We start from the raw sequence: 22,497 nt of genomic DNA, 5'->3' as shown, positions 1-22,497 counted from the left end.
TGCAAGGTGACAAAACATAAAACCAATAAAACAAAAAGCATACAATAAAAAGGACACAATTCTGGAAATTTTTATACAATGTACAGTTTTGCAGAAAATTTTTTGATCCAGACTAAGCAAAGATACTTACTCATTGACTTCATACACAAACCGTTTTACGATTGTCAATAGCAAGACTCTGACAAATATCTGTAAGAGCAGGGAAACTGTAAAAGCTAGAAATCTGGGCTTTATTAATGATATTTCACTTACATTTAAATGTAAGTTGGTCTAGAGTGGTTCACATTTGGGGAAAGATTCCCATGAAAGACAAGCAAATTTACCTAGTAGTTTCTGTGATTCTCAATGCATCCACAAGTTGAAAAAAATTATGTATGTATAAACATAAGTGACACTACTTTGGCTCCTGCAATGAAGTAACTCATTAAATATAGAAACTTCTGCTGTCTGATCTTTCCATAAAGTTTCACTGTGAATATACTTTTAATATTGGAAATAGCATTCTAGCCAACTAAGCCGCTCTCTGTGCTCTTCCCTTCTCAGTTCACTCAGTTTTAAAATGAAAGAAAATGTCTACAGATTTTTACTAAAAATATCGTTTCCTTCATTTTCTTTCAGGTCATTCTGATTATTCTTCCTATCACAAAAGTAACACAGTTGGAGAGCTGCTGTCCAACTGCTTTATAGTTTGATAAGTCTTCCTAACAGATAACAGTCCTGCCTTTGAACTACACACATGCCCTTTCAGTTGTAAATCCCACCTTCTGAGTGTTTATGGATAGTGGAAGAAGGAAGCAAGGTGAAGGGATGCTGGGGTAACCTATGCAAACAATCCACAAGGTCACATTAACTTCTTTGGCAACAGTGTCACACGCCTGGGACTGTCTATCCACACAACCCTTACATCTAGTCTGAATCACTACAAAGATAGAAATCTTGGAGTCTTCAGCATGGTCTGTATTCCTTATTCTGCATTTAACTGCATTTTGAAAGGACCAGTTAACAAGGCCAACCAGGTATGCCAGTATGCCTTTACTGTTCAATGGGTTAAAAAAAAAATTAGTTTTATTCAGAAATACTATCTTACATTTCCTGTCAAATATTTAGACTACTGATGAACTTTTATCATAGCACTATTACAGTTTAAAGCTCTACACATAATAATATTCATAATGTGTTCTTCCCTTGAAAATGTCACACAAGGTTATTCAATTCTGAAACTTGTTTTAAAATAAAATGGTCAGGAAACATTTAAACAAGAGAAACTGTCAATATTGACATATAAAGAAGTACTGAATATTTAAGTTTCATTTGCTTTGGCTTCTTTAAGGTCACCATTTTCAAAAAACTTGTGAGATTAGCAGCATTCTCGTATCAGCAGTTCACTTTTGGACAAACTAGCAGCCACTAGCCCTGCAACGGGCTAATTTGTTTCATTGGTTCATCCAAACATTTTCTAAAATGTCTGACATTTTGAAAATGCAAACAAAATCTGCAAATTCGGAATATATAATTTCCAGGTAACAAAACAAAGAAGTAAAGAAACTGCAAACAAGGGTTAAACTTGCATGAATGTTTTCAAATCAGGTTTCACTAGTTAAAAAAAAAGTAATAAAGATCATCTAGGTACCTATTTTCACAGCCTAGTAAGTTTTTGTAGTCTGAAAATAAAATTCAATAGTACAGACCATTATACCTTCTGTAAATCACACAAAATAAATGACTTCTGAAATGTCTGCCTATTGTATTTATACTCTTTATAGTACTTCTACATATATTTTTAGGAAACTATGAATGATACCTTAAGAGATCAGACATCCTTTGAATATAATCGGTACCAGATTTTGTATAACAAAAAAGCAGATTCACGCAGGTATGATTAAAAACCAAGATTAGCATCTCCAGTGTGGCATGCAATGCTTCTCTTTGCCATGAAACTGGAAGACAGCTGAGCACCATCACTTAATTCTGAAACAGACACTGAAGTGTCACTAAAGGTACCTACTGGCTGAGGCTTGAGGTTGAATGCGAGGTATTCCTCCATTTGGCACTTGGAAGTTTGAGTCACTTCTGCTGTTTTTCACAGACTCAGCTTGGATGTTAGATGTCCTGGACAGGTTTGGAAGACTACGCCTTAGTTTTTCTGTATGAAATAATACAAAGATACCACAATATGTAGTCTGATGCCAGACAAAGTTCATGTTATGAACCCATTGTTGACCCCCAAATCTAAGTGACACAAAATGTTAGCCTTATAAAACTACACTGCAGTTTAAAAGCATGCTTTGTTACATTACAGTTCTTCCATTATCTTGAATTAAAGCTCTACATTATTCTCAGATCTATCAGATCTATGTTTATATAAAAAAATCAAGAATGTACATTTTTCACCTGTGGTGAAAAAAGTCAAGCATAATATATTTTGAAATTGAAACTTATCTGGATTATGATTCTCTGTTTTTTTTTTTTTTCTGCTGTTACGGAAATTGAATAGGCAAAGCTAATTTGCAGTTTTGCACAGTTTTTGAAGTCTTTACCTAGAAATTTATTTATGATACAGATGCTTGCCTGAAGATTAAAAACACATAGTAATTTTTTGAGTCAGTTTTTGGGACTACTCAGTCCCATGTCAGCACATTATACAACAAATAGCAGCTACCCACTTGGAAAGAAACTCTTCATACACAGCATTCAAAATTACTGAAGTGTCCAGTTATGCTTCATCATTCACATATGACTTGACTATCTATTCAGCTAATACTGATTCTTCAGGGGTCTCCTAAAATTTGTACCACTGCTCACAGAATACAAAAAGATGCCATTAAGTATTTCTCAAGTCTAATGACATTCTGTGTATCTCCAACCCATGCAGAGCTGGGTTGATGACACACTGTGGATAGAAGACTGCAGATGCCTTGTCAGGATGAAACGGCCAACCTGATTCTGTAGAGGGATGCAGGAAAGAAGTACACTAACCATGCACAAGCACTACAGATCAAAACAAAAGTAAGAGTCTTCACAGGCTGAATACTCCTACAAGTGTACTTTCTGTATTTAGTAGCTTGCGTTGCTTTGCAATGCAGTTGGTACATTGTTCAACCCTGTCAATCAAATTTCCCTCTGACCATTCTAGAGAAAAAAAAAAAATCCAAAACAACTCTTTTTGACTGCTGCTGTATCAACTTTGAATATCCAAGCAACACTCAACTGCACAAAAAACAATGCAAGAGAATTCCTTGGAAATGTTTCAGAAACACATGATCACACACTCTATTTCAATCCCTCTGGTATGTGGGATACCAGCTTTTGGTACCTTGCCTCTCACGGGATATTTTTGTTGTAGCTCATCTAGCATGCATTAAGACTTTAATGAAACCCCAGAAGAGAATGGGAAAGGAATTCTCAATGAAGTCACAATATAATTGATTAGCTTTTATGTTGTACCTTTTTATTATGCTGTCTGCATAGTAAAAGTTTTGAGATATCTAAAACATGCAACAAATGCATGACTTAAGTACTAATATTTTTAAGGCTACGTTCATGCTTAAAGAGCTCAGAAACCTGTACTGCCAGAGGAAAGCATTCAGGTATCTCACAGGCTACAAGCATGCATAAATTACCATGTTACTCTTAACTGATCACAGTTACTTTCCCTGCATTTTATTCTGTCATCTGCAAGGCCTAACTCTACTGGTGAATGATAGTTTCCCTTGGGATCTGCTTCATTTTAGTGCATTTGCCTGCCGAAGATAGAACTCGGTGACCATGAAACTCAATTACACCCAGAGTGACTGGGTAACATCTAAAATAAATATAAGCCTATCAATTCATCTGACTGTAAGAGCTCCCCAGTAGGACTGAAGCTTTGCTTGCTCTGCTTTTTCTTCAACAACTCTGAGATTAAACCATGATGTTACCCAGGCATATAGTTTGAGCACTGCACACTGACCAAAACCCTCTACAGGAACTACACAACTACTTGTGTCATCAATTTCAGACAGAGCTTTTTACCTTCGCTTTTGACATTACTAGTCTGCAAATCTGTAGGATGGCCTTGAAGCGAAAGACGAGGTTGCTGTAAACGGCTAATCATAGGTTGAGGCGACACTCTGCTGTATTCAATGCTTCGAGCAGGTGATCGAGAGCGAGGTGAATTCCTTGGAGATTGTTTTGGTGAAGGCCAGGGAGAACTGCGAGGTGATGGTGAGAACCTGTTAACAGCAGGGTGCACTGTGTGATGCGTGCCATCTTCTTCATCTTCTAAACTCTGCGCATCGAGCTCCTGATCGCTGAATGTGCCTCGCCTTGTAGAATTGCAAGAAGAACCAGAACTACGGCGAGAAGCTGTTGCTGCATACTCTTGCCGGAGGCCTGGCAACAATGAGAACATTGTTTACTTGCTTCCAGCCCACAAATGATTCAAACTAGAGACAGTGCATACAAATGCCTACTCAGTGCTCAAACTCAAATTTGACTCACCTTAACTCCTTTTATTTGAGGCATTAAACTAATTTCAGATTAGTACCAAAAAAGTTATTTACCAGCTGATAATGTCTTGAAATAAGTAAGCAAGGTTGTTCCTTTTCCTACTACAGCTGTCACCAGTATTGGTGTGTTGTGTACTTGTTCAGCTCCTCTCCCAGGCTGGATACAAGCAACACAGGCTACATCTTAATTTTGATGTGATGTAACATCCTATAACAATTATAGCAGCCACAATGAAATGTCTCTTGCAATGTCTTAGTAAATGTCACGAAAAAGCTATATGATAAGCTATTCCTAGAGAAACTAGCGTTGTTAGACCAGTGGTCTCCCAAGTGGGGAGCAGGCAAAACAATCTGCTGGGGCATAGAAAGAAAATTTTCTACTACTAATAAAATAATATTTTTAAAATACCATTTATTTCATCTGTAGATCATCCGTTTAAAATTTCTATTTAATGTAATTTGTGCAATACACAGTAGAATACTACAAGTATACAATTTATATTAAAAAAAATACATATATTGGGTGTTTGAGGTTGTTTTACACTGATAGGGGTACGCAATAAAAGAGTCTGGAGGTCACCTAGTTAGACAAGTGAAATTACTACCGCTTCCTGCAGTCTCAGAGGGACAAAAAGACAGTCTCAACTAATAACAGAGAGACATCTACATAGGTGCTTTTCTTAACTATTCTTTGCCATATTGACTTCATATTTTGGTGATCTAATTCATGGTTTAAGCACTGATGTCAATAAGACTGGATTACATCAGGAAGGCATGTATGTCCTTGAGAAGCCTGGTGGCGGATAGTATAGCCCAGTCTAGCAACCATCCTTTTAGCTTCTATTACATGCTACAAATTCACACTCTCCCAAACATTTTTGTCTACTGTTCCTAGAGAACACTTCTGCATAGCAACTTCCTTGCCTTATCCTGGAGGCAGAATTCCTTAGCCAGCCTTCTCAAACTACGTTTGTACCTCCACAGCAGAATTTACAGCCTTCTTCCATTTCTGCTAAGCAAGTGCTACTGCAGTTATTCAATAAAAAAAGAACAACTGCTCCACTTCATTTTCAGGACGGAAAATACTTACTTTCTTCCTGCATTCGTGCTAAAATTTGCACATCTGTAACATCATTTAGCTTGTAATTAGACCCAATAGAGTCTTCATCCATCTCTGATGCACTTAGTTCACTGTCCAGAGAGGACTGTGGACTTAATGGAGGATTTCTGTCTGCTGAATTTTTAAGATGACCTACAGAAAGAAAATAATGTAATAGGAAGTGTTAAAAAAAAAAACAAAACAACAAAACACCAAGCTGTATATTTCCTTTCCTAGTAAAAGAACCACCAATCTCGAAAGAGATTACGACTGAGTCATTGAGTCTGACAGTCCACTTGAAACATTGATTGCAATCCTAGGCTGAAAATAAAATTTACACACACACAGCTCAGCCATTACCTTCTAAAAAATGAGCAACTTTACAAAATCATTATAATGGCAGCAAAACAAATTAATGGCATATAATCTGGTCTACCTGTACCAAGTTTCAACTGCTATGAAGTCTGCACAGCTCTTATAGAAAGAAGAACTGCGTACCTGTTCCACTTGTGCTTTCATTCTCATCTCCGCACACTACCTTATAAGACATACGTTTTACTATTATCTTTCTTGACCATAAGGGCTTGCTGATCCAATGAATATTGATTCAGTTTGGAATGCTTAGAGCTTATCTGAAAATAATAGCAGTTCTATGTACACACCTTTGCTAAACTATAACAAACCAGAAAAACCCTTCCCGTTTGCTGCCTTCTGGCTGACACCCCATTGCCAGTTACGTTTCATCTCTCTGTCCTGCCGGGAGATACAGCATTGCAGCACACAATGCAGAGCAGAGCTACGTACATTAAAACAAAACCTGGGTAATGGCTCTGGTGAATATACTGAGGTGCAGGCTTCTCTTTACAAGTCCACAGTGGCCTATAAATAGTTGGATTGTTAATGCAATGTTTTTTCATCTTCCCTGCAAGCTAACGAGTTAAAGTATATATAACAAGCCAACATTCCGACTTCAGAGTAGAGATATGTTCCAGGCATCAATTTTTCTAATGCAAAGAAAGTGTCTATGGTGCAGAATAAAGGCAGAAAACATTGCCAGAAGTTAGTGTTTACACTGATGACTGCAAAGCCTCATGGAATGCCTGTAATTAAAACACATGCTTCTTCCTTAGATTATACTGTTCACATCTCAGAGGTACGGACAGATACATTTCATACCAAATGTTTCCGTTAGTAAGCAATAGGGTAGTTGCAAAGACTTTACAACTACCAACACCTAACTTTTAAACATCTACTACACAACTTGCATCCCAGTCAATTACAGGATCTATTCTAGAAGCTGCTTACGTATGTTGAGACTTCACAGAACTAACACTACATGTTTTGGTCTAACTGCTAATATGCATCAGTGATTTTAGGGACACGGACATCTAGAGAAAACATTTAAAATGTATCTCATGCCAGAAAGTCTGTAAAAAAGCCTCTCCTAAAAACCTTAAATACTGCAGCATGCAAACATCCTACAAAAGACTGACAAGGTTTTGGTGTCTTTCTTACTCTAGTTCAATGCAAATGTAATCTATTTGAGCACATGTTTTTGAAAGGAAGACGAGGAAGAAGAAAGGGAGAGACCAGACACTCACACACCACTTACCTGAGGTACCAGGAGGTATGAGCTGTTTCACTAAAGCAGATTTCACTGGTGTTGAGGAAGGAGAGTTGAAACCACTGCTGTAAGGGCTACTAGTATTTGGACTATAGGAGCTCGCATAACTGACGGCACTGAAAGGGCTGCTGTACAAACTCTGTCTCTTGAGAGCTGTATAAAAGAGTAAAGTAACAAATTATACTGAAGGAACCAATGGAAAATGAATACAATAGCATATGACATCTTCAATGTGATTTAATTACTATACAATTCAAGAAGAACACTTCAGTCAATGGGAAGTTTTTCAACTGATTTTTTCATGTCCTAGATACAATCACACTGTGGGAGGAGCGGGAGAGGGCAAGACAAGGTAGCGACAAATATTTTCCTTGTAAAAATCAGATTTTACAAATCACTACAGCTTCAGATCTAAGATCACTACAACTGGTCTCTTCAAGATGTTCAATGTACGCATTGGGAAGGACGAGGCAAGCAACTCAAAAGACAGTAGTAGGTAAGCTACACTAACATACATCCTATGTCATGAAGTCTAGCTCTCCAGAATTCACAAAACTGTCTAGATCACACAGTATTTCAACAGTAACCTCAAGACTAACTACAGAATTAAGCAGTACTCACCCACAAAACTTCCCAAAGCATATGCTAAACTGAAAAAACATTAAACATGGTGAAAGCTTCTGTTTATGTTTCTGGGTACCATGAAACTACTGGGCACAATAAAGCAAACTGACTGCAGGAGTAATTCCTTCTGTATACCTCCTGTTCTAACACTCTGGGATTTTTACATCCGTGGGCTTCAACTTCATGTACAATATAAGATCTAAAATTGGGTACTTTCCTCTGCTATTTATTGTAAATATTTCAATGCTATTTTCAGATGAATTTTAATCACTGGCTAACATTTTTAGTATGATACTGCAACTCCCTAGTTGCCAGGTGTATGATTTGTATAGTTACTTAAATGACTATTTTGTTCAGAACTTTACATTTTATTTTAATACAAAAGAAAATGGAACTTCAATGGGGGAAGTGAGAACCAAAGGAAATGGTGTCACTTTGGTAAAATCAGTTCCTTCATTGCTGAAAATATTTATGCCAGACAGAACTGTATTTTAACAAAGAACAAATTAGATTGCAAAACATTAAACAGAGAGCTAGAGATCCAAACTTGATGATATGTAAATCTAGATTAGATTAAGCTGCAATTTAGAAACTAAACTCTCTTTAAGGCCTGACAGTACTTAAACTATGCATATATATTATAAACTGACAAGAACAAGCCTGGCAAATGTATGGCAATACGCTCATGCAGTTCTAAAAAGAAAAAGGATTAAATCAAGCTATTCAAAAGAATATTGTGTGACATTTCTGTACTGAAAAGGGGCTTCAATTAGTGCCATAATTAGGCTACTGATAGTAGCGGACAAAAAAAAAAGGAATTGAACTCTAATTAGTTTTCTTAAAGTCCTTTTATTCAGTGTAATATTTTTGTTTGTTTGTTTTGACATTACAAGAAGCCAAAAGAGACTACAGTTGTACAAAATGCTGCTTTCAGCACCTCACTTTGCTTTCGGTCACTGCCTCCTCAGTTGTTCAGTACAAGCAGTGGTGGGGCTGCACTACTCTCCAGCCTACTAAAGTGGATTTAGATTAAAAAAATCTAGAGTATTTTAACTGATTGCAATAGTGAATTAGTTTTTAGTAGTGCCCAAAAAAAGTATCATCCAATCAAATAGATGGCAGAATTCAGCACAGAGGCAGAAGTAGCAGAAATTGAAGTTGACTTTGCAGCAGATTGCTTAAATTGCACCTCATGTAAAGATCTTTTCTGTAGCCTAACCCACTTAATATTACTAGTGTTTAATTAATTAGAGTAAAAAGTTATAGAGGACAGAAAGTTTATATTCCAGCTTTCACTGCAAGTCTAAATGATATGCACTAATTTCAGCAATTAGTGAATTCAGTGAATTCTAGCAAGTATTTTTCAGGTCCCTCCAGTTTGAGAGTGTCAGAAGGGAAATCTCCATTTTATCACAAAGCTCAGTGAACAAAACCAGTAACTATAAGCCGGCTGTATTCTAGTTGACTCTGATAAGACAACTCCTTTGATAGCAAGTTTTTCTGGCATTCACATAGGAACCCCAAAGCATCTATTCCCACTGAATCTTTGTTCTCATGCCAAAAAAAAAATTTACTTTTCATCTCTTGCCAAAAATGACAGTAAAAAAAGCCCTAAAATGTAAGTCTGCACAACAGTTCTTTATTTCGTACTTATCACAGACAAGTATTTTAAAATATTAACCACAAATTAGAAAACAATTGTACTATTGTATAACCTTCAAAACAGGCTGTTTGTACACATCCATAATGATACAAAATATTTGACTGCATACAGGTTTCTTTAGATTAAAGAAAGCATACTTTTGTTCCATATAAAAAGTATGCTGTGGTACACAATGACACTTTATATAGTTTTCATCCTAGCTAATGTGAACTTCTACCTTCTTCAGCACTCTATTTTTCCCCAGAAAGCAAGCTGAATTCAAACCATTTTTCTGGCCTGGAATTCCAAAGGTTTTTCCAACAGTGATTTTTGTAACGTAGGAAGACATTACTATTTTCACAACAGCTAGAGATATGGTCTTTATTAGACAACATTAGCAAGACAAAGAACTCATTTCAACGTTAAAATGATGCTATATTAGACAAAACATTAGCTTATGAAAGATTACACATTAGCTTTCAAAACACCGGAGGGGAAAGTTAATGATTAAGGTTTTTATTTTAATGTAAATTTTCTAGAAACAGTATGCAGCATCTAATTTTATTTTAGACAACATTTGGTTAAATTGGTCTTGAACCTCTCTTTTGCTCTAAAAAATAGGAATAGAAAAATTTGAGTGCAGAAAACTCATGCCTAGGTTATTCGGAAGATCTGGTGTATGAATTAGGTGCAATTTTCCCAAATGCTAGAGACCGGATATTTATTTTTGTTACGATTAAGCAATGTCTGTTCTAGAAGTCTCCACAGTAATTCAAAACAATCATTAGCAAAGTCTATCACTGAGACCAAAGTTAGCTAAATAACAGTTGGTTTTGAACAAACTCAACGCTTAACTGAAAAGTCAAACTCACTCAGCATGGAAAAGATGACATTTTTACATACACAGCCACACAGTTCTCCTACCAGCTATGCTGATCATGTGTTTGATTTCAAATATTTAAATAAAACAGTGCCTCAGTAAAAAACTCCAATATGACCAAAGTTACTGATTCTAATTCTGTACAACTATGTTTTAAGAAGCTTCTCACACAAGTCTATGGGGCTGGATGAGATCCACCCAAGGGTACCGAGGGAGCTGGCAGAAGTGCTCACCAAGCCACTTTCCATCATTTATCAGCCATCCTGGCTAACCAGGGAGGTCCTACTTGACTGAAACTTAGAAAATGCGACGCCCATCTACAAGAAGGGCTGGAAGGAGGATTTGGGGAATTAAAGGTCTGTCAGTCTGACCTCGGTGCCAGGGAAGGTAATAGAGCAGATCATCTTAAGTGCCATCACACATCACATACAGGACAACCAGGTGACCAGGCCCAGTCAGCATGGGTTTATGAAAGGCAGGTCCTGCTTGACTAACCTGATCTCCTTTCTGTGACAAGGTGACCTGCTTAGTGGACGAGGGAAAGACTACAGATGTCGCCTACCTAGACTTCAGTAAAGTCTTTGACACCATTTCCCACAGCATTCTCCTGGAGAAACTGCCTGCTCATGGCTTGGACAGGCATGCGCTTCACTGGGTAAAAAACTGTCTGGATGGCCAGGGCCAAAGAGTTGTGGTGAATGGAGTTAAACCCAGTTGGCAGCCAGTCACACGCAGTGTTCCCCAGGGTTCAGTGTTGGGGTCAGTTCTCTTTAATATCTGTATCAATGATCAGGACAAGCGGATTGAGCATACCCTCAGTAAGCCTGCAGAAGACACCAAGCTGGTCAGGAGTGTTGATCTGCCCGAGGGTAGGAAGGCTCTACAGAGGGACCTGGACAGGCCGGATCAAGGGGCCGAGGTCAATATTATGAGGTTCAACAAGGCTGAGTGTCAAAACCTGCACTTGGGTCACAACAGCCCCATACAACACTACAGGCTGGGGGAAAGAGTGGCTGGAAAGCTGCCCAGTGGAAAAGGATCTGGGACAGCCAACTGAGTATGAGCCAGCAGTGTGTGCCAAGGTGGCCAATAGCATCCTGGCTTATATTAGAAACACTGTGGCCAGCAGGACTAGGGAAGTGACTGTCCCCCTGTATTCAGCACTGGTAAGGCCACATCTCAAATACTGTGTTCAGTTTTGGGCCCCTCACTACAAGAAAGACATTGAGGTGCTGGAGCATGTGCAAAGAAGGGCAACAAAGCTGGTGAAGGGTCTGGAGCACAAGTGTTACGAGGAGCAGCTGAGGGAACTGGAGTTGTTTAGTCTGGAGAAAAGGAGGCTGAGGGGGGACCTTATTGCACTCTGCAGCCATCTGAAAGGAGTTTGTGGTGAGGTGCATGTCAGTTTCTTCTCCAAAGTATCAAGTGATAGGACAAGAGGAAGTTGCATCAGAGGAGGTTTGGATTGGATATTACAAAAAAATTTATTCACTTTAAGGGTTGTCAAGCATTGGAACAGGCTGCCCAGGGAAGTGGTTGAGTCGCCATCCCTGGACGTATTTAAGTCATGTAGATGGGGTGCTTAAGGATACAGATTAGTGGTGGACTTGGTAGTATGAGGTTAACAGTTCGACCAGATGATCTTCAAGGTCTCTTCCAACCTAAATGATTCTACCTCTTCCAGAAATTCTTCTGCCTAGTATTTCTCTGTTCTTGCAGTTGCCTTCCTGATGTGCTCTATCCCTATATGATTTTAGACCAACATGTTGCCTGGAAACCATCGCTTCCACCATACAAAATGCACTCTTGCACTTTTCACCAGGGACCTGAGGCACAGCTAAGAGAAGTCTTTGCACCAGCACATACCTAAGGTTCTCTCCAGTCTGAACATGCCTCCAACACTGAGCAGGACTTGCTCTGCAATTGTAAATCTGAACTAGCCGGCCACAAAGCACTGTGCATCCCGTGTTCTCAGTAACTGACCATAGCAGCATAGAGCCGAAAGTGGCTCTTCCCTCCTTCCCTATCATGCAATGGAAAAGATTACTTTATAAGAAGGAAGAGGGAAATGTGGAATACAAGAGTATACTTGAGACTGAGAAATAGCAAAAAGATATTAGATTGGAAAGACATAACAACAGAAACTGACAGAGAGAAAATAGTCAAGGCAAAAGAAACATCAACAAGGAATCAGAAGAGAAAGCAAGAGTAGGATGAAAAGCCTTATCCACAGAGACTGGAATCGAAATTGATCAACTGAACCAGTAACTAGTAATAGGTCAAGTGATGGGTCCATGAGGTACAAGTACTATGTAAAATACAAGTCACAAGATATTCCAGAAGTTGTGGGGTAGGAAATACAAGGCTACAAGCAGCACTACTTGCCTTCTCCAGTGAAGCTTCCTGCTACCCTATACCTGTAAGTAGGCTGGCTGCTCTAAAGGATAATTTTATTTTGTTACAAATTCATTTTTCCATACAATCTGCTCCAATCACCAGTATTAGTGCCCATCTCTTCTACAGGTAATGTTTTCCCAATTAGTACTATAGATGAACTGCAGTATTCTTGCAAGTATCACTACCAGAGGCAGATTCTCAGGTCTACAGAAAAAAAAAAAAAAAAAAAAAAGAGGTAAAGCTGCCTAGACATATCATTCAAATGATCAAACTTTAAAGTTTGCCCATTTCATAGGGAAGCTTTCTGCCATTCTGCTTCAACTATGACTGAATTTTTAAAGATACTCTAAACGTAACATAATTTGTGGTACTTCTAGAAGACTTCTAATCAGTTCTGAAAAGAAGTTAAACCACGAACAGAATCGTTCATGCTTAACCTAGTCATGCTTAACCATGCTATCCAGTCCTAGATACTCAGTAGTATTCCAATTCCTAAACTTGTATCATCGTTCATAAATCCCTGTCATCTGGGTACTTTTCATTGTTTAGAATTTCCATCTTTCCCTGTAGCAAGCTATGTATCATGTTAACTGTTCAGGAAAATGGTTAATAGACATTCATCAAGGCAGCATACACAAAGCACAAGAAATAGGGGAAGATCAAAGGTGACTTGTACTAAAGGCACTTTTCACCATTATGCCCACAATTTTTATAAGAATAAGAAATAGCCTTTTCGAATTATCTACCAGTAATGTTTTCAGATTTTATTACGAATTACTTCAGTACAAACCAGAACAAAGACTGAATTGTTCCAGAAAAGAATCCAGGGAGAGGGGAAAAAAGGTTGCAGTCAAATAAACTCAGCACAAAGTTTATTTATAACCATGTAAAGGGGCTGGTAGTTTGCAACACTCCTGGAACTGTGTCTTCATGTATTCTTAGATCAAGTTCAGCCAGTCTGCTAATTCCTGAAGATAACAGTTAAAAAAAAAGATGTATCACAGGTAGTGCAAGACCACAAAAAGATGAAAATAAAGGAAAGAATAGATATCAATAGCAAGAAAGTAAGTTATGCTGAGACATAACTTTCTTTTTAATAGCAAAATAGCTCTAACAAAGAACTTAAAGCAAAAACCCAGATGGACGGAGAATTCTAATCGGACCTTCAGCATTTTGCTGGTGGTTTGACATCAGAAAGGTTGGGAATAAAAGGGTAGAGAACGTAGGCTTTCATCCTCACAGGGTAAAATGCTCAGTCCTTCTCCAGTTTTTAATATAACCAACTAAAGCGTATCAAGGAAGAATCATGAACTCTGGATTTTTTTGTTTTTTTTTTTAAATGACTGTGACAAGACCTTAAGTTACTGGGGATGGGAGGAAAAGATCAGTATTACCTCCCCTGTAATGTATTCAAGAACTTCAGCCTCCATTTCCTCAGACAAAATAAAATAGCTCATCTAGCAGAAAACTAAGTTCCATGTTAACATACTGACAAGCACCTAATGATTGTGATAGATTAATACAGGCTTCTATTTTAGAATAAGACAAGAAAACCTCCAAGTTAAGGACATTGCTTCTTCCTGAAAACTTCTGATAAAATTGTAATTATGCAGGTAGTATAAAACTCTGAAATCACGACTCATGGTCTAATACTTCCTTTCATTTTATTCATACAGTCCAGAAAATGAGTAGAATGAATTACTGTTTGCAAATCATAATGATATCTTGAGACACAACTAACTGCTGGATCCCACCCTCTTCTCTCACAACTATCTATCAGCTAATTCTGACTCTGTTTCAGAATAAATATGTATAACTCAGTGGTGTTAATATGCAGGAACTCACCCAACACTGTCTGTTCCAGCCTGTGGATCAGCGACTTTTTAGCACATTCAATGTCAGGACTTGGGTAATCCAATATCTGCCTGCACCAAACTAATGGACTGACACATTCTTGCACTGGAGTCACTTTCTTCTTTGGGGACACATACAACCTGAAAAGGAGAGAAAAAAAATAAAAATCTATGAAGACAGACAAAATGAACGTAAGATCAGGCCATGCGGCAAAATACCACATACTATGCTACTTCTATTTTTATACAACGTCTACAGTACAATCCCGAAACATAAATAAAGCACAAGTTTTACCTCTAAATTAACTATTTTGGATGCAGTATAATACTGATAACATATGGCTATTCAGGGAATTTTGACAAGAAGTGATGCCTCTGTTGCTACACTGAGATATACTGACTGATGGGCCAGAAAACAAGAGTCTTCACTTTTCAGACACATTAGGTATATGAACAATTTCACTATGACATGTAAATGTACAAATTAGGATGAATCTTTTTAGATTTAAGTAATGCTCACCTGAAAGAAGGAAATAATGCACTATGCAATTTGCAATTGTTGTTTTCCTAAACACAAAGATGTAGCAAGTGATAAGCATCTTAACAGTCAAGGAACAGTGTGCTAAAGTGCATGGAATACATCTACTATTTCGGTAGCCTTAGAAAAATAAATATCTTATTTTTACTTGTAATTTGTATCCTAGCACCTGATCCTTTAGTTTTCCTTTGAACACAGAACAAAGGGACTATCTCCGTCCAAAGGGGTATACAGTAAAGCATTAAAAACAAGGAACAAGAGATAACACATATAGAGTAGAGAGAAACAATAAGATCACATTGTTCTGCAGGGCATTCATTTATTTTAACATCAGCATTCCATGACTGAAGAGAGAAGTATCCCCGTTTAAAGGCTCTAGAAATCTAGCTGAAAATTTCGCCTCCCTCAACAAACACATTAAAGGAAAAGTCATAACCAATCCCACAATCAAAATACGAACATCTAAGTCTTATCTTTGGACCAGAACCAAACTCGGAAACATGCTCCAGTAAAATTCAACAGTGAACTGCAAGATCTACGGCTTTAAATAGAGCTTATGCATATGCAGAAACAGTTAAATGAGTGCTTCTTCTAGGAGTAATGACAGACTTCATACTCCAAGTGAATATGGTTGTACACTACACACTGTAACTCAGGAACATGACAGCCTAATCGGCCATGCTTCCATACAAAATAGACAGCAAAAACTCGTTTCCTTTATGCCAATGACATCAGTAACACAGAAGTTTTCCCACAGCTCTGTTACGAGATTATTAGCCAATCCTTCCTCTGTAATTCTAGAACTTGAACTCAGTTCGTTTTATAAACAGCTTTAAATTATTATGATTTTTTTTTTTTTTTAATTACTACCCTTAAGGTTACTTCTTGCAAAAGCTTCCCAAGAAGCGGGCTTATAAAATCACCACAAACATCTCGCCCAAAGCCCTGATCACTTTGCTTGGAGCACACTCTGAAACACTCTTCCCTCACAAACACTGAAATTAGAAAGCTATGCTTGCAAATACAGGAGAGAGAGGATTTTTATTAGCTATCAGGTTTTAAAACAAAAATGAAGCTGTTTGTAATAATGCAAATAGCCACTGCCACATACTACAGTCCATGCAGCTTACACTCTGGCCAGTATTATATTGGTAGTTAAAACTGATTTTGTAGAAATTCTCACAATCTTCAGAAGCACTCTGCCCACAAGAAAAGCTAAGAGCCCATCACATACCTGCAGCCCTGAAGATACCTGGAAAGCACAAGAATCATTCAATTTCTACAGTTCTATGTAAACAATTACATAAATGGCTGTACTTCCTGTGATTATCTGCATATAGTTAAGAGTAATTTTAACATTTACTAGCTCTCTAACACTTTGAATTTATTGTCTTTTTAGCATTTATTTGCCTGCATTCTTTCCTGTCCTAAAGTATGCTTACCCAAACAAAGAAGTGCCAAAGGCAAAGCCAACTTTTGTGCTGTACAGGCTAGACTGACTCCTTGCTCTCTGGATAGCTGACGTGCCTTGCTGCGTTTGAGAAGTTCCACGCACATTCGAAGTGTTTATGGTAATGGTCACTATAACAGGCAAGAAATTAAAGTGCACGTCCTCTTCAAAAGACACACAAAAGGGGAATCTTCAAGAAACCTACAAGACTAATCAAAATGGCACCTGGTATTTTAAGCTCCAACACACTTTCCTGCAATTGCCAATTGTTGCATCTGTTTCACAAGTAGTTTATTTACTGGAGCAATCCAAGCTCACCCAGCTTACACTTTTTCCACTTCCCTTTCCAACCAAACATATATTGCAGATTCTCCCACGTCTTTCTAGTCAACTGTTTTTCCTTTAACAGCCTTTGTTTCATACTTTACATTTTAAGAAAAGATAGAACTTTAGAATATACACATTTCATACAACTCTACTACCTCACAACCAACACATGTGCATTGATACAGTGACACAATGGCTCTTTCAGGACAGTTTGTTGCACATTATACAATTATGAAGTCTCATTATTATGTAGTAATGATCTTAATTTCCCATCTGAAAGAGAACAACCAATCTTGAGTTTTGAAACTGATTTTAGTCTACTTGCTTTGCCTAATTTGGATGAAAAAATTAAGACCAAGGGCAAGGCTAAGAATCAGAGTGATGCTTCTGCTACTTCTTCCGCTCTTCCCAACAGCAGGAAGGGAAAAAGAACAGAAAGGAGACTATGAAGCATGTACAATAACTTCATACCGCTAAGTGATGTTTGTCAAACTACTGGTTCGACCCAAAAGACATAGGTCGTCTTTAGCTGAAGAGCTTTCCAGAAGAGATGCATTCCCATTTGTCCCTGTCAATGCATTCTACAGCAATGCAACAGCACTGATAGGCAGCACAGCAACTCCAAGATTGAACATTACCAGTATAACTTCAGGCACCTTCAAACATTACTAAATCACTTTCTCAAAACAGGAAGTTGAAAACGATTGAGGAAGCCGACAGCTTACAGTTACCACTTGTACTACAAACGTTAACACACCAGAACTCTACACTCCAATTTCTCCACAAGAGAGCAAAGACTCTACAGTTCAGTGACACAAGGTCATGCACAAGAAAACAGCATATAAAAAGCAGCCCAGGAGCTTCAATCTATTTTGAAACAGCATTAAGAAGCCCAGACACTATGATTCTGCTGCACACAGTCATGTTCACTTCCTTCAGCTGTCACTAGTCAACTATGCTCCAGCAGTGCCAATCCAAAGATTAAAGCAGCCAGGGGCTCTGCTGATTAGTTCCAGGAAGACACAGGACAAAAAGGGCAGAGCTTTTGCAGAAAGACTACTGTCACTACGAGCTTGTACGATAATGACAGCTAAATGAGGCGAGCTGCAGCATGTTGCACTGGGACACAGCTGAGTCGGGAAAGGCTTTGAAGAAAGAGGACACAACGCTGAGGCAGGAATCAAATATCCACATAGGGATTGCCACAGGGATTCACCTGAGGAACACCTTCCACTGCACTAAAATAGAAGAGGCTGGTTGCCACAGGCATGAAATCAGAGGCCAAGATTCTAATCAGGAAGGAAGTGTCTTCTTTTTGTATCAAAATCCTTCTGCTGCTCAGTACATGAGTGAGGGGAAAACATGCAGATGAATATGAAGTCACGGATCTGAATTAGAAAGACGATGGCAAGTGGAAGGAACTTGATTGAGTTAGAGCTTGTTTATTTTAGCTACAGTAACTTCAAGCAAAAACTGGCAGGTACAATAGAGGTAATGAAACAAGAGAACAGAGAAAACATGTTGCAGATAAAAGCAGGATTGAGAAAGCACCCTGAAGAGATGTGAAGAAAAAAAAGAAATCTAAGGACAGATCAGCAAGAAATCTCCCTAAAACACAAGAGGGAAATTCCACAACAAAAAGCTACTAAAAATAAATAAATCAGGAAACAATAATATTGGACAGTCTTGGAAACAGACAATTTAGAACAATGTCAATTTAGAACATAACAGTGTCAATCTAATCTAAACTCTTTTAAATCACTCTAAAACTTTCAGGAGATCCTATTTGGAGTAATTTAAATAACTTAAAGATAGATTCTGAATAAACAGCCACAGGTGAAGATCTGAAGAGACTCTCTGGTTGCAAAGAAAAAAAAAAAGCAAAAACTAAGTGACATCCTTGCACATATCAGGCCCATAGATTTCCTCGTTCCTCCTCCCTCACCCCTTCCAAGTTCCTATCCTGCAGTTGCAACTCACTGAGACACAGTGCTCAGCCTGTAATTACTAATTTGCTGGTGTACTTAACAGAGTGCTTCTAGTCTGAGAGATTCATGAGTTACAGTACAACTCCAGGTCTCTTAAAATAAGTAGATGAATACTACGAAAAAGCTTTAACAATCTCAACCTTCATCTTAAAGTAGCACATCCCAACTATGTGATGCAATTTTCAAGTAGAATTGAGAGGATTCAGAGAGGTTGCAAAGTGCACCTGGGAATACAACTGCCTTCCTGTCACCGACAACTAAAGAGTTAGCTGTGCTCCGGCTACTTGCTGGAAATTATAGCCATTATTCATTTCCTCATCTCAAAAGAACATGTTGCTGTCTGAAAGGGATGTTGTAGAATGGGAAAGGGAGCCTTCAAAATCTTGGAAGACTCCTGCAACAACATCATGTAGCTTCCCCAGAACTGTCACACAAACTCTGTACAATTGTCCACTGTCGGGGAAGCTTTTCAGAAGGAATTTGCTAGTGCATATATGCTCTAATGTGGTATTGTTGATACTTACATGGAATAGAGAAAAGTTGAGTTCTGCATCCTATTAAACGTGTTCCAAAACACAAGTCTGCTTAATTACTAGGCTTGTCAGCTCTACCGACACCTACAAGAAGTAGAAATGTGAATCATGCCTAAAGAAGACATGATTACGAGGTAAATTTCAGGAATACCATTAAGACAATAAAGGAAATTCATATTGAAGGTTTTATAGTATCAAAATTTTATCATACAAGAAGTTAGAAATGGAAAAAAGTTCTTCCTACAGTCCTCAAACATCCATTTCACAACAAACATAGCTATCTCAAAGACATTAGTCAAATGGAGTATTATTTGATGTTACACCGGGTGTTTCATTTGACAAACTGGTAACTTCTCTAATCCTTAGTTCGCTCACATGCTTTTTTCCAAATTATCTTCCCAGTTTGAAAAGCCATTATCTGAATTTGGTTAAAAAGAACAACTTTAAATCAAATTGACGTTTAATCTGCCACAAAATGAAAAGCGTCAATTTCTCTTCCACCTAGGTCACAGGGCAGGAATTGATCAGAACCTGTCCTGTTTCCAAGAAGCCTAAACCACATTAATACCATACAATTTTAACAGCTGAAAAGGAAATGCTGCAATGTAATTTCAGCAACGGCAGTTCACTTAGATGCAGCTCTATCCTATAACACTCACCCTACACTTTACTAGCTCACTAGGGTAAACCTTAAGGTTCCAAAACAAAGTTAGTGCTCAAAGGACATTAAGCAATACGAGCTGAAAGACAATCATTACAGATGACAATCATGTTTTCATCCTGTGTATCTCAAAACAGCCACTTAGCCAACTAGCTGGAATGAATGACTATAATGGAAATGTACACTATTAAAAATAGGTGCCAATTTAATAGAAATAGCTGCTGAATGAGAATGTGTATAATAGTAAAACTACTTGCTTTCCACTTTAACTAAACAGGGTACCAAACCAATACCAGGTCTTCAAAACCACTAAAAGTATCCCTTTGAACTATTAACAACCCACCAGCAATTTCACTTTAAACACACAGTAAATGCCTTTTGTTTGTAAACAAAGTCAGTCAGTTGTTAGCTATTTCAGCCCTACCAAGGAGACTTTAGATTGCACAGACAGGAAAGCATTGATAAATACTAGGCTAGCAGCCTCCCAGTACTTAAAGGGGGCCTACAGGAAAGCTGGAGAGGGACTCTTTACAAGGGTATGTGTCGTGGGTTAGGCCAATCCGGCAACTAAACCCCACGCAGCTCTCCCAGTCCAGTAAAATGGAGAGGAGAAAAATGTAATAAAAGAGCTGAGGGTCGAGACAGGAACAGAGGAGCACCCACCAACCACGGTCCCAGGCAAGAGAGGCTGTTTTCTTAAAGCAAAACTATTTATTAACAGCTACCTACAAAGAGAAAAGCACACAAAAAACGGTTATTTGAGAGGATAACAAGAAAACAAGGCCAGATCTTAAAAACAACACCACTTCCCCCCTTTTCCTTATCTTCCCAACTCTACCTCCTCCCCCCAGCGGTGCAGGGGGCAGAGAATGGGGGAGTGCAGGTCAGTTCATTCTATGCTGTTACTGCCGCTTCTCTTAAAGCAGAAGGAGTCCTTACACCATTGTCCCTTGATCCAGTGGATCCCCTACTCATGGCAAAAGCGTGAATCCTACCCGCTGGGAGGCAATCTTTATCCCAACAGATTGCCCCAAGCGCGGGCTTTACCAGTCCTGGACTTTTAAGGAGCTGTAGCCACTCGCTCTGGCGTGGGTCATCATACAGACTTTAAATGCGCTCCGGCGTGGGTCGTCATGTCGACCTTAAATGCGTCTCCATACAGACTTAGATGCGTAAATGCGCCCATGATTCACAATAGTCTCAGGCTCAGGCATCTCCTTTAACAAAACACCTCCCCATCGGCAAGGGTCATCCCACGGACTCTAGATGCGTACCGTACTCAGGCTCTGGCATCTTTTCTCAACGTGGATCCTCCACGGGCTGTGAGTGGGTCTCTGCTTGCTCCACCGAGGACTGGTTGCAAAGGGGCCGCTTGCAAGGGGGACTCAGCTGTGGCACACGTTGTTCCGTTCCATCTTCACTGACCTCTTATCTGTGTGGCCGTTTGTCTCAGATCTCAGTCCTTTCTGGGTGAACTCGGCCCGGTGGGCACCCCGGGAGCGGAGCTCTCCCCGAGTTCCCCAAGCGGCTCCGTTGGGGCCATCCTCGACGGGGCGGACATCGGCCCGGGCCGGGCCGCTGGCCCAGCGGGGCACCGGGAGCAGGGGCCGTGCCCCCCTCCCTTCTCCTCGCTCGTGGGCAAAGGCACACCTTTCCAGTTCCTTTGTCCTGACGTAAATAGGGCAATTCACAGAGGCGTGGATTGGCTCAAGTCCCGAGGGGGATGGGAGTCCGGTTTGATAGGCAGCTTCTGCCACCCGGACCTCCCCCCCCACTTCAAACCATGACAGCATGTAGTGATAGGACAAGGGGCAATGGATTTAAACTGAAAAAGGGGAGATTTAGATTGGATATAAGGAAAAAATTTTTCACTCAGAGGGTGGTGAGGCACTGGAACAGGTTGCCCAGAGAAGTTGTGGATGCCCCATCCCTGGAGGTGTTCAAGGCCAGGTTGAATGAGGGTTTGGGCAACCTGGTATAGTGGAGGGTTTCCTTGCCCATGGCAGGGGGGTTGGAACTAGATAATCTTTGAGGTCCCTTCCAACCCTAACCATTCTATGATTCTATTACAGCACTATCATTTCAAAGAGGACACACCATTCTGAAGTTGGATGAGCAATTATATGTACAAACACAGCAAGCTCTATATTCTGTTATACACATACTGCATATTCATTTTGAAGAAAAAGCACTGTATGTTTTCCTCACATTTGAAAGAAAGCTCCTCAGAAAGCTTAGGTAAGTGACTATTACAGTGGATTCACAGCACATTAACTAATCTAAAGTAATTGCTCACGTGTGCACACTTATCTTGCAATAAACTCAGGCCAGCTCACTTTTAAAAAGCAGCATAGCAAGTCACTCTGTGTACTGCTACCACGTTGTCTCAAATGT

The 22,497-nt window shown here is 39.1% G+C and overlaps 1 protein-coding gene across 3 annotated transcripts in view; it reads right to left on the bottom strand.

Moving 5' to 3' along the window:
- SLAIN2 (SLAIN family member 2) overlaps positions 1 to 22,497 on the bottom strand; it is a 40,039-nt gene that overhangs the window by 13,787 nt on the left and 3,755 nt on the right. For 2 of the 3 annotated variants that reach the window (XM_086612039.1, XM_086612040.1), the window contains exons 2-6: positions 14,599 to 14,747; positions 7,199 to 7,363; positions 5,578 to 5,739; positions 4,012 to 4,371; positions 2,006 to 2,143 (exon numbers count right to left, since the gene is read on the bottom strand). In XM_086612039.1, the coding sequence (XP_086468165.1) occupies positions 2,006 to 2,143; positions 4,012 to 4,371; positions 5,578 to 5,739; positions 7,199 to 7,363; positions 14,599 to 14,747 (974 nt within the window). Of the gene's footprint in view, positions 1 to 2,005; positions 2,144 to 4,011; positions 4,372 to 5,577; positions 5,740 to 7,198; positions 7,364 to 14,598; positions 14,748 to 19,433; positions 19,478 to 22,497 lie in introns of those variants that run through there. The other variant, XM_086612041.1, reaches the window with a different exon arrangement.

This window comes from Tauraco erythrolophus, chromosome 5 (genome assembly GCF_009769465.1).
Source record: "Tauraco erythrolophus isolate bTauEry1 chromosome 5, bTauEry1.pri, whole genome shotgun sequence".
Classification (NCBI taxonomy): Eukaryota; Metazoa; Chordata; class Aves; order Musophagiformes; family Musophagidae; genus Tauraco; species Tauraco erythrolophus.
This window is presented reverse-complemented; position numbering and strand designations above follow the sequence as displayed.